The sequence below is a fragment of the Chanodichthys erythropterus genome, chromosome 5 (assembly GCF_024489055.1).
Source record: "Chanodichthys erythropterus isolate Z2021 chromosome 5, ASM2448905v1, whole genome shotgun sequence".
NCBI classification, from domain to species: Eukaryota; Metazoa; Chordata; class Actinopteri; order Cypriniformes; family Xenocyprididae; genus Chanodichthys; species Chanodichthys erythropterus.
Window position 1 is genome coordinate 9,879,503 of NC_090225.1, and position 16,562 is coordinate 9,896,064.

At 35.1% G+C, this 16,562-nt stretch overlaps 1 protein-coding gene across 1 annotated transcript; it reads right to left on the reverse strand.

The window, feature by feature from the left end:
- Positions 1-27: 27 nt before the first annotated feature.
- On the reverse strand, positions 28-16,474 carry capn1a (calpain 1, (mu/I) large subunit a). The gene is made up of 22 exons (XM_067386028.1): positions 16,351-16,474; positions 13,907-14,153; positions 12,070-12,139; positions 10,966-11,084; positions 9,731-9,864; positions 9,383-9,551; positions 8,946-9,029; positions 8,772-8,857; positions 8,619-8,693; positions 8,352-8,512; positions 7,827-7,996; positions 7,428-7,439; positions 7,019-7,230; positions 5,073-5,112; positions 4,891-4,956; positions 4,761-4,818; positions 4,608-4,672; positions 2,074-2,142; positions 1,874-1,952; positions 1,010-1,123; positions 854-912; positions 28-758 (listed from the first exon to the last, which is right to left on the reverse strand). Exons 2-22 carry the CDS (start codon positions 14,150-14,152, stop codon positions 732-734), a joined length of 2,115 nt encoding a protein of 704 aa, XP_067242129.1. The 5' UTR covers position 14,153; positions 16,351-16,474; the 3' UTR covers positions 28-731.
- Positions 16,475-16,562: the final 88 nt, after the last annotated feature.

A 16,562-nucleotide genomic window follows, 5' to 3' on the forward strand; every position in this document is an offset into this window, starting at 1 on the left:
GCTCGTCAATCACTGCTGTGACGTTGGCTGATTGGCTGATGTTTTTAAGGTCCTACCTCGTGCACAGATGATGTATATTAATATTATTACTTTCAGTGCACCTAATAAATAGTCTTTTATCAGTTAGTAAAGACAGTTTCAAGTAATATTGCAAAAATGTATAAAACAAAACATCCTCTTTAGCACCTTTAAATGCTCCAATATGATTCACTTGTAAGGATGTTTCAGGCTTTTGGAAGACTTGTTTTCGGAACAAGTGAAATAAAACAAACTTAGGCAAGTTAAATTTTAACAGTTTATTCTCAAGCTCTGATCATAGGAAGTCAGTGACAATATCTACACAATTATTGTATTGTGCATCTAAAGCTTTTATAATAATATGCATTAGTTTACCTTTTAGGAGAACATGATGTGCACTGTTACACAACCTTTTGGAAACGAAGGCTGGTCTTCTTTTAGGACAAATGCAAAACATCATCCCATGCACATGATGTTTCTCAGCCATTCCATCAGTCCTTAGAGAAGCGGTGTGTGGAGTTTTTCTTTTGTGTTTCACAGAGTTTTTTTTTGTAGTGTAACTAACTAATATGTTATATTAAGAAATCATTATAAAACTAGTATAACTTTATTCTAATGAGGCTATATTGGAAACAGGATTGTTGCATGAGGAGTTCAGCATTGAGGCACATTGCAGCAGGTTCTTGAGTTGGACACTGATGAAATGGTCTATCTCAACCACACATGGTCATGAAGAGCCACTACACAAAAGGAAGGAGAGAGAATGATAATAAGCAAAGTGTTTTGTAAATGATTGTTTGAAGATTTTGAATATCAAGAACTCAAGCCAAAGCACCTCAGACAAATTCATCTCAGCCGTTCCTGTTCCATCTTTGTCCAACTGCTGAAAAGATCCTACAAGGAAGTGCAAGACAATGAAGGGGCAAGCATAAAGTGTTTAAGTGTAATTAAAAATGAAGAGGCACCATGTGATTCAAAGAGAAACACCTACTGAACATGGCCTCGAGTTTGATCAAGCAGCAGACAAAGTTATCAAAATCGATGACTTCATTTTCAGCATATCTGGCTACGAGGATCTGGTTGAGTCTGTTATTGAGCTTAAAGCCTGTAAAGAAAGCGAACAGGATGAGCTTTACACTTTTCAATAAGGTCCCATTAGTTAATGCATTAACAAATAACTAAAATTAACAAACAATGAGCAATACATTTGTAACAGTATTTATGATTCTTTGTTAATGTTAGTTAATAAAAACAAATATTTATTGTTAGTTCATTTCAGCTCAAGTCCATTAAAAATGCTAATAGATATGTTATTTAAACTTTTAATTTTAGTAATGTATTACTTGAAATTACCATTAACTAAGATTAATAAGTGCTTTATGATAATTTCTCATTACATGATAACTAATGTAGTTGATGGAACTGTACAAATGGAACCGTATTGTAAAGTGTTACCATTATGTATCATTCAAAAATTTGGGGTTGTAAGATTTTCCCACAAAGGCTGCATTTAAAATGACTCTTTTCTATTTTTATATATTTTAAAATTTATTTCTGTGAGGGCAAAGCTTAATTTTAAGCAGCCATTAATATTTTTTTCAGGAATTTTTGATGAGTAGAAACTTCAAAAGAAAGGCATTATTTGAAATAGAAATCTTTTTTAACATTATAAATGTCTTTACTGTCACTTTTGATCAATTTAATGCATCCTTGCAGAATAAAAGTTTTAATTTCTTTAAAAACAATAATGGCTGATACATTTTAATAGACAGTAAATTATCTTAATTCACCCTTCATTGGCAGGTGTGGAAAGTTTTTGTTTGTGAGTGTGCCCCAATAATGAATGCCTCTTTACCTGCTGATTCTACAGCAATACGCATCTCATAAGAGCTCATTGTTCCTGACTTATCAATATCAAACTCTCTGAAGATCCCCTGAGTGGAAAAGAATACATCAATTATTTCTATTGAACACTATACAGAATGATCTATAAACATTTCAGGGGAAAAAAGTTTTATTTCAGTGGGCTAAAAAATAGAAAAGATCTCCACTCACCAGAAACTTCCTTATCTTGTTCCAGAGGATCTGAAACTCTACTAAGCCCAAACGTGCACTACCATCTTTCTGATGAACAGAGTTGAGAATAAAAACTGATGCAGGTTGTCTGATCAAAACTGACATGATGTCAATTACCACAGAAAATAATTTAGCAAGGCATTGTACCAGAATAAATTATTTGTTATTCTATAAACATATACTGCCAACCTTTGTGTATAAAATTATATCCAGTTTTTCTGCTGTCATTGCCATTTGAAGCCAAAAAGTATTCACATAAAAATATGAGCTTCATGTTTCTTCTTTTATGATTTTCTTAAATATAGACTTCCACTGTATTTGTATTAATGTAAATGTAATCTTTAATGTAATGTAAAGATTAACTCAGAAATGAGTCAAAAGTGATTTTCTGTAGTAATAATTTACCAACAGGTACTGTTCCATCTTGCTGTGGTCCATCCTTTACTCAAAAAGCAAATCTCAATCCCTCTGATTTTAATAACTATAGGCCCATTTCAAATACTCAATTTTTGCACAAAGTTCTGGAAAAGTGTATACTAAATCAAATTCCCCCCTACTTAATTTCTAACAACATTCTGGATGCTTTTCAGTCTGGTTTCAGAGCCAAACACAGTACTGAATCTGCACTTTTAAGGGTAGTAAATGACCTCTTACTATCTGCAGACTCTGGCAACTGCACTATGCTGCTATTATTGGACTTAAGTGCGGCTTTTGATACAGTGGATCATTGTATCCTTTATAAAGAGATTAGACCTTGAAGTTGACATTCGTCATGTTGCTTTAGATTGGTTTGCATCTTATCTCACAAATAGGAGTTTTTCAGTGGAAATTGGAGAATTTTCATCAAGCTCACTTGTGGGGTGCCCGAGGGCTCAATTCTGGGTCCAATCTTATTTTCTTTATATTTACTCCCTCTCCGCTTAATTTTTGAGTCCCATAAAGTTTCACATCACATTTATGCCGATGATACTCAGCTCTGTTTTCCTTTAAAATCAGGTACTGATTCAGTGTCCTCTCTGATAGCTTGTTTAGAGGACATTAAAGGGATAGTTCACACAAAAATGAAAATTTGATGTTTATCTGCTTACCCTCAGCGCATCCAAGATGTAGGTGACTTTGTTTCTTCAGTAAAACACAAATGATGATTTTTAACTCCAACCTTTGCCGTCTGTCAGCCGTATAATGTGGGTCAACGGGAACTTCTTTTATAAGAGTAAATAAAACTTGCACAGACAAATCCAAATTAAACCCTGGGTCTCGTGACGATACATTGATGTCCTAAGACACGAAACGATCGGTTTGTGCGAGAAACCAAACAGTATTTATATCATTTTTTACCTCTAATACACCACTATGTCCAACTGCATTCAGCACTCGCTTAGTGAGGTCTGATCGTGCTCTGACAGAGGCAGTGATGTCTCGCGCATATACTTCAATGAGAGCGAGACATCACCGCCGCTGTCAGAGCACGATCAGACCTCACTAAGCAAGACCTTCAAAAGTTAAAAATCATCATTTGTGTTCTACTAAAGAAACAAAGTCACCTACATCTTGAATGCACTGGGGGTAAGCAGATAAACTTCAAATTTTCATTTTTGGGTGAACTATCCCTTTAAGGTTTGGATGGACAATAATTTCCTTCAACTAAATCAGAAAAAGACTGAAGTTATGTTGTTTGGCCCTTCACACCTTTTAAATAATCTAAGATCTACCCTGGGCCCTTTTCAAGAAAACATTTGCAATAAAGTTAAAAATCTGGGAGTTACCCTTGACCCCCGAGTTAAAATTTGACAAATAAATCAATTCTGTAGTTAGACCGTTATTCATGCATTCATCTCAACCAGGTTGGACTACTGTAACGCTCTTTACACTGGAATAAATCAGTCCTCGCTATTGTGCTTGCAACTAGTACAGAACGCTGCTGCTCGTTTTTTGACAGGGACAAAAAAGAGAGAACATACCACACCTGTGTTAGCGTCACTTCACTTGTTACCCGTTCAATTCAGAGTTGATTTTAAGGTTTTAGTATGCATTTAAATCACTTCATGGTCTTGCCACTACTTATATTTCATCTTCTTCATTCCTACTCTTCTGAGAGAACACTTAGATCTTCCACCCAGATGTTATTAAATGTTCCAAAATCTCAACTTAAATCCAAAGGTGACAGGGCTTTCTCACTTCTTGGTCCAAAGCTCTGTTATTCCCTACCATTGTCTATTAGACTATCCCCTACTCTATCCACATTTAAATCTTCTAAATTCCTTGAACTAATATTTTAGTTTTAATTTTGTTTTATTTTGCATGGTGATTTTTTATTTTTATTTTATTTTAATAATTTGTGTTCTGTTTTCTTTCGATTTATTTTATTAGTATTTAAATTGTATTGTATGAGAATGTTTTTGTCTCATATGTTGTGCAGCACTTTGGTCAGCATTTATGTTGTTTTAAAGGGCTAAATCCACAGAATAACAATAGAGCTTATGTTGTATTTAACCAAGAATAGCGAAGGATACATCCAAGAGGTTGACCATAGTTCTGCAGGACTCCATGCTGAAGCCATCTGTCTTTAGATCCTTGTCTGAGAAACAAATGGTTCACTCCATTCAGATAAACCGGTACATTTTGAGTCGACCCCAAATGTGAGCAAACTGTTACGTATTACTCACGTTTGGACACTACTCTGTTGAGAATAGTCCTGAGTTCACGGACAGATATCTCCATATCCTGAAACAAGACAAAAATGATCAATTATATGCCCAAACCTAACATTTGGACCATTTTTATATATTCACTCGCCTCTCCAGCCAGCTGGGCAAACATGGACTTGAAAGAGTCATCAATGTCATCCTCTGTAATTTCTGCCTACAAGAAAACCAAATGAACCACGTTTATTCATCAGTCTAAAATTAAACTCTAAAACACTTGGTATAATTTTTTTTTGTCAAAGTTTATGTGAGAATGTAGATTAAAAATCTTACCTCATCCTCCAGGTCAGCTGAAATCTCATCATCCAACTCCCTTTGAAGAGAAAACATATTTTGTGACAAAATAAACGTTAATAACCCTCATGTCATTTCAAACCCAATTTTCCATGGAACACTTATGATTCTGGTCTCGTTTCCCCTGTCTCGTGTTCAAGGACTTTTATTTTGAAGTGTGTTTACTATTCCTATTGTTTCCAGAGTTCACTTCCCATATTTAGTTTTTCTTTGTTTCTATAGTAACTATTGTTTGTTTCCATAGTGATTGATTCCCATCTACTGTTCCTAGTTAGCCTCTCATATCCTGTGTATTTGTACCCCAATGTTTCCCTTTTTCAATGTCTGGTGTTGTTCAGTGTGGATATCTTGCATGAGTTGTTGTCAGTTCTGTTTTTGCCTGCCTTTTCTCGGTTTTTTGGATTTACATTTTTACATCTCCCTTTGCCTGGATTTACTTTTGTTTTGTTTGTTTAAATCAAAGGTTTATTTTGCAATTGGATCCTGCTCCCAGTCACTCTGAAACACCCACGTAACAGAAACACAACAGGAAATTTGACCAGAGAAAATTACTATATTTTTATATATACAAAAAAATATTACAAAATAGCACCATTTAAGTGTGTTCAGTATGACTAGTGCACTCTATTATTGTATGCAAATGTAGTTATATTTGTAAGTTATATATAAAATTATCACAAATTATTACAATTATTTATTTTTCTGTCCACTGTGCTTCTCTCTCTCTCTCTATAATATATATTATATATATATATACATACATACAGTACAGTACAGTACAGTACAGTACAGTCCAAAAGTTTGGAACCACTAAGATTTTTAATGTTTTTAAAAGAAGTTTCGTCTGCTCACCAAGGCTACATTTATTTAATTAAAAATACAGTAAAAAAACAGTAATATTGTGAAATATTATTACAATTTAAAATAACTGTGTATTATTTAAATATATTTGACAAAGTAATTTATTCCTGTGATGGCAAAGCTGAATTTTCAGCATCGTTACTCCAGTCTTCAGTGTCACATGATCCTTCAGAAATCATTCTAATATGCTGATCTGCTGCTCAATAAACATTTATGATTATTTTCATTGTTGATGTTTTGATGTTTTTTCAGGATTCCTTAATGAATAGAAAGTTCAAAAGAACAGCATTTATCTGAAATACAAAGCTTCTGTAGCATTATACACTACCGTTCAAAAGTTTGGGGTCAGTAAGAATTTTTATTTTATTTTTTTTTTAAAGAAATTAAAGAAATTAATAATTTTATTCAGCAAGGATGCATTAAATCAATAAAAAGTGGCAGTAAAGACATTTATAATGTTACAAAAGATTAGATTTCAGATAAACACTGTTCTTTTGAACTTTCTATTCATCAAATAATCCTGAAAAAAAAATATTGTACACAAATATTTTGTACAATTGTACACATTAAATGTTTCTTGAGCAGCAGATCAGCATATTAGAAAATGATTTCTGAAGGATCATGTGACACTGAAGACTTGAGTAATGATGCTGAAAATTCAGCTTTGCCATCACAGGAATAAATTACTTTGTGAAATATATTCAAATAGAAAACAGTTATTTAAAATTTTAATAATATTTCACAATATTACTGTTTTTACTGTATTTTTAATTAAATAAATGTAGCCTTGGTGAGCAGACGAAACTTCTTTTGAAAACATTAAAAATCTTAGTGGTTCCAAACTTTTGGACGGTACTAATATATATATATATATATATATATATATATATATATATATATATATATATATATATATATATATATATATATATATATATATATATATATATATATATATATATATAGCTTGGACATTGGAAAGAAACAACAATGTTTCAACAATGACTGTATTTGAACTAGTTCTGTAAGAAGAAAATGACTGAAGTACTCAAACACATACTCACTCTGTCTCTGACTGCTTCTCAGTAAAGACTCGTAGGACAAAATCAGCCTCTTTGCTAGGTTCGTAGGTGGAGGGGACGATGATGTATTCCCCGGGAGGGAGGCGGAGACGGGTGCTCACCTCCCGCAGGTTTATGAAGGTCTCAGAGCGTGCGGAAGATGAGTGTGTCAGGAAGAAATCTTTTTTAAGATGCACATTCTGACAGCCTGCATACTGCAGACAGATGGAAATGACAAATCTGTACAGTATGCAAAGTTATGTTTCTGTTATTCCACTGTGAATAATATAGAGGAAAATTCAATCTTCAAACCTTGCATTTTAAGAATAAATGACCCATTTATGAAAGTATACAAGGCTTAATGATGTAGTCAAACCTATTTAGCAAAGAAATTGTTGACATGGTATCATACCTCTTCAGGAATCTGCAAGGAGGCGAAAAAAAAAATGGAAAGAAAACAATTATTTTGTATTATTTTTGTAATGAACAATGAATTATTTTATTTCTAAAAAAATTATTAAGGACTTCTATAATTAATAATTAGATACCAAAAACACTCAAATCATCCCACCAGTTGTGAGATAACACCTTGCTTTGTAAACACCTAGCTAAAAACTAGCTTTGTAAAACAATGAGCAAAAAGTTAACAAAATCAACATTACAAATCAAGTTGCTGCCAAAAATAAATATATATATTATATATATATATATATATATATATATATATATATATATATATATATATATATATATATATATTATATATATATATATATATATTTATTATATATGTGTATGTATGTATCTTCACCTCGTAGATAGCAAAACCGATGGTGTGCATGTCCTGTCCGTGGCGGCGGTACCGTCTGCGGTCTTTCTGCATTAAAGCCACCAGGAAGCTGCAGGCCACTTCTTCATCCTCGGGGTCATCATCTTCCTCCAGCAGCGTGATCTTATACTGAGGATTGATCCAAAATGTGTCTGCCAAATAGTACAGAAACATGTACCAGTTATGCGGTTCAAATCCCAGGTAAAGCTGGTAGCTGAGTTTGATTCATGCATTAATAATTGTTCTTCTTGTTCGTGATATGATCCTCTGTGAGCATAAGGGACTTATGAGTGTAGTGTATATCCAAACATTTCCTCCTCCAGAATCTTAGGAAATCCAGGAAAACCAATTAATTGGCAAATTAGATTTTTTTATCATGTTTTTAAAGAAATATGGCCATTTGCAAAGCCTAACAATGTAGTAGAGACTCCAATTATGACCAACAATATAGCCACTCTGTGACCTCAATCGATAAAATCGCTGGACATGAACATTGGCAGAACTCACTGGGATGATTTCGGCAGCCTCCTGCGGTACTGCCCCTCCGCCAGGCACCGTGAAACTTGATGGTGTTCCAGTGGCTCAGGTCATCATCACTCAGAGCATCAGGGGACAGATTGCAAATCTCCAGCCTGGAGAACTGCCGCAAAAACTCACTGAATGACATCCTGGGGACAAATGGAGCCGTTTCTTTATGCTGTTAGTGTACACAATGCTTATTGGTCTACTGTTGTGTCAAGTTCAATTAGCAATTGTATTGCTAGTAAAGCTCACCAGAACTCTCCATCCTCCATTTGTAAGTGCAAGTCATCCTTCTCAGATGGATCAATCTCATCCCATTCAGGGGAGCTGAGGAAGGAACATACACATTCAGTTCAGCCCAAGTCACTGAGTAAGAATACTAAGTATTTCTTTGTTATTTCTTACTTATCACTCCAGGCCCCGGTCCATTCTACCTGACCCCACGGGTTACGGATACGAATAAGCCTCTCCGTATGGCCCCTAAATTCCACCTGTTAAAGAGAAGAGAGATCTCACACATGAAGGCACACAAAATTAAACTCCAAGGTGTCGATGATCAACATACACTGGGAGCGTTACCTGTTTAAGAGCAGTCACTGAGTAAGCGTGACCCTTAACCAGCTTCTTAAATGTTACAGATTCCATGTCAAAGGCACTGGTGATCTGAAAACAATTATTAACAAATGAATCTAAATCTAGAATTAGTGTGAATAAATGTGTGAAGAACAAACAAATTACCAATATAAAAGCAATATAAATAAATGAATAAATATGAACTGAAAATTTTTCATAATTCTTTGATGAATATAAAGGTCAAAAGAATAGCATTTATTTGAAACACTGAATTGAATGTCTTTCTTCGAGTCTTTGTAAAGAAACAGCAGATTGGACATTCTGCTAAATATCTGCAATAAAAGTGGGAAAAAAAATCTCACTGGTTTCTAGCAACATGAGTTCAAGTAGGTAATAATTTTAATTTCTGAGTGAAGTATCCGTTAAGTGAATAAAGCTCTTACATCAATAGAGCAGCCCAGCAGGGAGCCTCTATCCAGGGCTTTGCTGATGATTCGGTACAGGTCTCTTGGAGCATTCTGGAGCTCGTACATCTCTGAGACCCCTCCGGTGAAATCCTCAAAACCCTCAGTGGTGGAGCCTCCAGAGAGAGCTTCATAGGAGCCATTAAGCCTGGCACAAAACAAACAAACACACACACATGCACGCAAACACAAGAGAGGAGACTGTACTCAGACCATGGGGAAATCGTTCTTAAATTAGAGACAGTATAAGTGCACTTTTTGTAAATTATTCTTGATTAGTAAGAACAAAATTTGCTGGTCTTTACCAAAATGTCTATCAGGACATACTTTGCATAGGCTTTTTCAACCAAGGCACTCCAGAACTCATTTCCCTCTGCTGAATGGACAAACATGAGCTCTCCGTCTTTGACCGGGAGTCGATCGTCAATCACAATGTCGACCCACTCACCAAACTGCCAGAACTGCAGAACAGAGGCAAGCAACTGTGTGAAGAAAAAGCTTAGAGGTTTCCAGATTAAACGGGTCCTATTATGCTCTTTCTTTAGTGTGTAATGCTGCTTCTCAAGCATGAAAAAGGTCTGTAAAGCACAAAGTCATTCTCTATATCAGTGTGCACTGTTTCTGAACTCCATGAATTGTAGTCTTGAGTTTTCTTCTGGGAATGTTCAGGTCACAGTATCCCTCATTTAAATAATTCCTGTCCAAGGCAAAAAAAAAAAAAAAAGCAGCCGAGGCCTGGTTGAGTTGGGTTAGTAGTATGTTGAAACTTGTGGTTATGGTAAGGGATGTGACATTTCCCAAATACTCAAAACAGTTGACCAATCACAACACACTGGTCCAACGACCTATCAGAGCACATTGTGCTTTTCAGAATGAGGGCCTTCATAGAGGCAGGAAATAAACAGAGCATTACTGACAGACTGGGAAGAAAGATGTTGCAACAATGTCAAATATGTGCAAAGAAATTATGTGTTTTTTGAACATTAAAGCATGAAAACCTATTATAGTAGACCCCAAAAACAGAATCAATACCTTAAAAAGGTCCCCTTTAAAGGTACGCTCACGTTTTCTATTGTTTGGTGAATTTTGCAGGCAAAAAAAACAGGCATTTCAACAGAAATCCACATGATCGGGAATTTCGCTAGAGGGCAAAATATTTCCTAATTGGTCATACGGACTCACTGTGTTGTCAAAAACAAAAACTGAACAAAAAACAACAGAAAACTCTGTGTGAGCTGTGCTCAAAACATTGCTATAATGTCAACATTAGACAAAGGAGCTTTCTTTCCCATCAAAACTGCACCATAAGACTAACATAAAGTCAACAAAGAAATACTTGTGGAAATATATAACATTTATATTTAGAAAAATAACTTACAAATTTCAATTTTAAAATAGGACCAGAAAAGAATCATAAAAATTAAATGTTTTTGTTTTGAATAAATATTTCTGCCCAATTTATGTTCGTCTATGAAACTATTTGAAGCCTATTATTTAGATCAAAACTCTGTTTTATCATTTACCACAATAACTTCTAGTGCATGCACAGTGTGTTTCAGAACCTGAAAGTGGAATATTCCAGCATATTCGTCCTGAAAGCTCTGGCCATGAGGTACAACCCTGTGGAGGAGTCTTTCATTTAGAGTCAGGGAAGCTATAGCAGCGAGGAGCCAGCAGTCACCTGACCAGGGGAACATAAAACAGATCAGGCAAGGGAAAAAAATGGCACTTATTCAAAAAGCTATTTAAACTGTGAAACTAAAACCCCTGAATGTCTTCTAATAAAACACAGCAGTTGAAACTGGCAATTTACAACCAGCAGGGGGACACAAAGAAAGGGGTGGGGTTTATTTTCTCTGTTAGGCCTGTGTGTGAACCCATTCCTGTTTACATCCCACACAGATCTCCACCTCAGAGCAGAGGAATTTTCCACAGCTTCAAAACCATAAGGGGCCAGTGGCAGGCTGAACAAACGCTACCAACCGAAGGAAATGTAGGCTCAAATATATTAGAGTTTTGAATAATTTAATACTTTTGGTCACTATATAATTTCCATTATTCCATTTATGTTATCTCCTAGGTTTGATGACCTTTCTAATATTGTGAAACATGGAAAATACTAACAAAGTATGAGTATGTTTGTGCAGACTTTTTCCTGGTAGTCTATTTGATAGTTTTATAGCAGTCAATGAAATAGGAGCAAACATACAGTATGTAATGTATTAGGGTGGTAACATAAAAACTAAAATTGATTGAGGTAAGTTTTCTCCTAGTTTAATTGACTTTTCTATTATTGTGAAACATGGAAAACACTAATAATAAAGAATGGGTATGTGTGCTTGTTTTAAGATAGCTTAATAGTAAGCAAACATAAGTAAGATACAAGGGCGGTAACATATCTCAATGTGCAAGTCAGATTTTTTTCATTTTTATAAGTTGGCACAATTGCAAACATGCACTGACTCAAGGTCAGTGGGAAACGGATGAGTCACATGCAGACACGCCTCAGGTCAGTTATATGAGCTGCTTTTTCTGTCGTGACTTTGAGTTTGCTGGTACAGCCACAGAATCATTTAGAGGCGATTTTGTGACACATAATACCTGCCAAGCACCAACATTTAGAAACTATGCAAAGTGGATGACTTTTGTACAACCAGAACACTTACCCAGAGCTCCCTGGCATATGTCTGTCCGTGAAGCTCCCCCCACAATGAACTGAGGATCATCACAGAGCTCCTGCAGAAAAGCAGGGATTAGATGGGACTGACACTGGAATTGGGAAGCCTAAAGGTTTTTTTTTGTTCCTTGCAAGTTTGAATCAAGTAAGACATTATAGGAATAGTTCAGCCAAAAATGAAAAAGCACCCCCATGTTGTAACAAACCTGTATGGTTAATAGTATTTTTATGGTAAAGGATAAATGTGGAAGAATTTTTAAAACTTTTTTTATTCCCTTTTTTAAGGGTACAAACTGTCATTGAATGGAACAGTGTTATTTTAGTATGACTGACTTTCAATTATTTTTTTTCTTAATATTTTGCATTAATTTTTATTTTTGCATTTTACATTTTAAAGTTTTAGTAATTTTGTTGTGCTTTTGTCATTTTTATTTCTTAATTTTTCAATTTATCTATATAGTTTTTAATCATTTTAATTTTAGTCATTTTAGTATGGAAGCTTGTTAATTGAGACTTTTTATTTCACAATTCTGACTTTTTTCCTTTCGCAATTGCGAATGAGATCTAAACTCACAATTGTGAGAAAAAACATCTGAATTGTGAGCTGACTTTTTTTTTTCCTCAGAATTATGAGATATAAACCTGGAATTGTGAGAAAAAAAGTGAGAATTGTAAGATATAAACTTGCAATTGCATGTTATAAAGTCTGAATTTGCTGTTGTGAGAAAAATGGCCAGACTTTTGAGATAAAGAGTCATAGTTACTTTTTAAATTTTATTTCAGTTATTGTTTTATTTCTGGTAACACAAATGTTTTTTAGTTTTAGTTAGCTATAATAACCCTGGTATGGAAAAGAACATATTTTCATATATTATGGAAAAAATAACAGGCTTTGGAATGACAGGAGCGCAAGTACTGCTGCCACACCTATGTTGCCAGAGAAACTTCTGTATTCTGTAAAAAAATAACAATGACCAGTCTGAAAGAGGCCTTCATTCCTCCAGAGGAGGCATGTGTATTTTGACTAAGCGTGTCAACAGAAACATTATAATCCATGTGTATGTGACTTTATAAAAGTGACAACAGCTGCAGTAGAGAGAAGGGAGGGGTCAGTGCGGTTATAAACATTCTGACTATGAACTGCAGGGATGGGCGGGTCCAGAGTATGGCGCTGTCTAGAATGCTATGCTGTATATACATTACTGTTGGAAAGTATGATTTTTAGAGAAATTAATACTTTTATTCATCAAAAGTGACAGTAAAGATTTTATAAAGTTACAAAATTATTTATTTTAAATAAATGCTGTTCTTTCTATTCAAAGAATCCTGAAAAAAAAAAAAATGCATCACGGTTTCCACACAAATATTAAGCAGCACAACTGTTTACAACATTGATAATAATAAGAAATGTTTCATATTAGAATGCATATTAGAATCATTTCTGAAGGATCATGTGACACTGAAGAATGGAGTAATGATGCTGAAAATTCAGCTTTGCATCACATGAAATTACATCAAATATATTTAAATTGTATTACTTTTTCACAACATTACTGTTTTTACTGTAGTTTTGATCAAATGAATTAAGCCTTGGTAAGCATAAGAGACTAAGAGGTAGTGAATATGTATGTAAGTGTTAAGACAATAAGACAATGAAAGTCAGTGGGGTCCAATACTGTTATTGACTTTCATTGTATGGACAAAATACCTTAATTTGTGTTCCACAGAAGAAAAAAGTCTGATAGGTTTGGAATGACATGAGGGTGAGTAACCCAATCCTAACCTTGAAGACAAACCACATCTAATAATGGTGCTTTTTTCCTTACTGTAGGGCGCATCCACTCCACATCACGGGTTTTAGAGGAATACGGGGCAAGTTCTTTGAAGCCGAGAGAGGGTGGTTCGGCAGGAAAGCAGGGGTCTTCAAACAGGTAGCCCCCTTCCAAACACTCCTGTTTGAGGGCCTCAAAATCCTGGTTCTGGAAGTGTAAAGCCTGCTCAAAAGAGCCCACACCTTCTGCCTGTAGCCTGTTAGCACTGATCTGTGATGAGATCCCTCCATATGTGAACATGCTGGAGCAGTGAGATGCAGAGCGGGAATAAATAGCAAAACTGATATCAAGGTGATTCACGCTCTCTCAACATTTAAAACTCACTCCATATCACTCTAACATAACTTTTGTACCCTTGTCTGGGCATTGAGTTTTGTATTTTGCCATAACAAGAAACACAAAAAAAAAGTTATGGAAATGTCAATCATGTACACCCGTTTTCAAAAGACTATACTGTACATTTAGGTTTATGGGATCTTAGCACCAATTTTAAATGATAAAATTATTTAAATGACACTTTGTGGTTGTTAAACATTAATGGAATAAGCTCATGTGATGACATTTTTTTTTTTTTTTGCATATTTTTTTTTTTTTTATGCAAATGCTACTTTAACTTCAGTGTCCAAATACAAATTGGTTCTACTGAAGACTGTGGGCATCACTTATATTAATAAAAAAATAACTACATTAATTGTTCTATTCCATATCAATAAAGAAAAGTAAGCAGCATGGAGATGGCCTGGTGTTAAAGGGTTAGTTCACCCAAAAATGAAATTAATTAATTTATTACATTTATTACATTCATTTATTACACACTCTCATGTCGTTCTACATCCGTAAACCTTCGGAAATCTCATCTTCGGAACACAAATTAAGATATTTTTGATTAAAACCAATGGCAATGACTCAGTGTGGCCTCTATTGAGAGCAAAGCCACTAAACCTCTCAAGATCCAGAAAGGTACAAAAAACATTTAAAACAGTTCATGTGAGTACAGTGGTTGTACCTTAATATTATAAAGTGACGAGAATAATTTTCGTGCGCCCAAAAAAACAAAATTTCAACAGTATCTCATGATGGCCGATTTCAAATCACTGCTTCTGAGATTTACAAATCTTTTGTTTCGAATTAGTGATCCGGATCTCCTATCAAACGGCTAAAGTGGGGCACACATTTAACGACTAGCTAAAACATTCTAACACTGTGCTCAACACACAGCGATTGTTTAGATTTATAAACTCACACATGGAATTTGAACACCGACTGTAATCGCAGACTGAACGCAACTGGCTCTGATTGGACGCTTTTGAGCGCGATCAGTCATAAGTATCAATTTACATTCATAATTGGCCTTATAATTGTTAAGTGTGTGCGCAGCTTAAATTGCTGAAATCACTCGACTTTGGCGCTCCGAACCACTGATTCGATTTGTAAAGCTCTGAAGCTTCATGAAGCAGTGTTTTGAAATTGGCCATCACTAGATATTGTTGAAAAGTCGTTATTTCTTTTTTTTTTTGGCGCACAAAAAGTATTCTTGTCACTTTATAATATTAAGGTAGAACCACATGAACTGGACCTTGACAGTTTGAATGGCTTTGCTCTCAATAGAGGCCTCAATGAGTCATTGGATTTCATCAAAAATATCTTAATTTGTGTTCCAAAGATGAACGAAGGTCGTACAGGTGTGGAACGACATGAGGCTGAGTAATAAATGACAGAAGTTTCATTTTTGGGTGAACTAACCCTTTAAATGCTGTCATTGATAACTGGTATGAATGCTGCTCTTTGGCTTTACTCAGTTAAATATGTGCATTAGGTTTTTACAGTAATAATAATTCTCAATTAATTCTCAATTTTCAGTCTTAATTATTTGCATGGCAAATTATTTTATGCTCAAACAGCCACATCATTGGCATCTTATAAATTATACACATGCAGACTAAGAGCCTCCCATTCATTTCAACACATAAATCACACTCAGTGTAACATCACAGCCTACACTGTATACAAATGTAGTCAAACTACTAAAACGCGACAAACGAACAGGACTGGTTTAAAACCTCATCAATACATTTAAAAAACACGTTTAGTGGCGATTTATTTGGTGTCAACGGTTGTTCTGTACATTATTTTTTCCCTAAAATGTATGGCATGCCAAGCATTTGTCTTGGTGTTGTCTCACTCCATTAAACCTTCGCAAATCACTGCGGTTCACTTAATTATTAACTTATTAACTGCAATTTGTAGCGATACTAGGTAGCTAGACGTTTCTATGCTTTAATATGTGCAAAACATTCATTTCTGACACTGAATAAAGTGTCTTATGCGACAGACTAACAGCAGGCCGACGACGGAGACCAACAACACAGACAGAACAGAACTAAATAAATCCCGACGTGATTCATTGAGGGTAGAAATACAAGAACCGCTAAACTTGCCTTATAACTGCAGTCCTGCCTGTCTCTTCTGTGAGGGGATGTGTGATATATACAGTTCTATTCTCCAGAAAGACAAGCGATACACGAGTGCATTAGACCTTCGGTGTATATGTGTGTGTGTGTGTGTGTGTGTGATAGTCCAGAGGAGGCGGAGCGATAAACGGAGACCGACAAGTGCACTTGTTACAACATAACTGTCCCACTTAGCTTTG

Excerpts from the sequence above, each read along its gene's own strand:
- capn1a (XM_067386028.1), bottom strand. The coding sequence starts at position 14,152 with ATGTTCACATATGGAGGGATCTCATCACAGATCAGTGCTAACAGGCTA. Across the intron at positions 12,140-13,906 it reads TGGAGTGGATGCGCCCTACA|GAGCTCTGTGATGATCCTCA; the intron begins GTAAGGAAAAAA and ends GCTTTTCTGCAG. Across the intron at positions 8,694-8,771 it reads ACCGGGGCCTGGAGTGATAA|CTCCCCTGAATGGGATGAGA; the intron begins GTAAGAAATAAC and ends TTCCTTCCTCAG.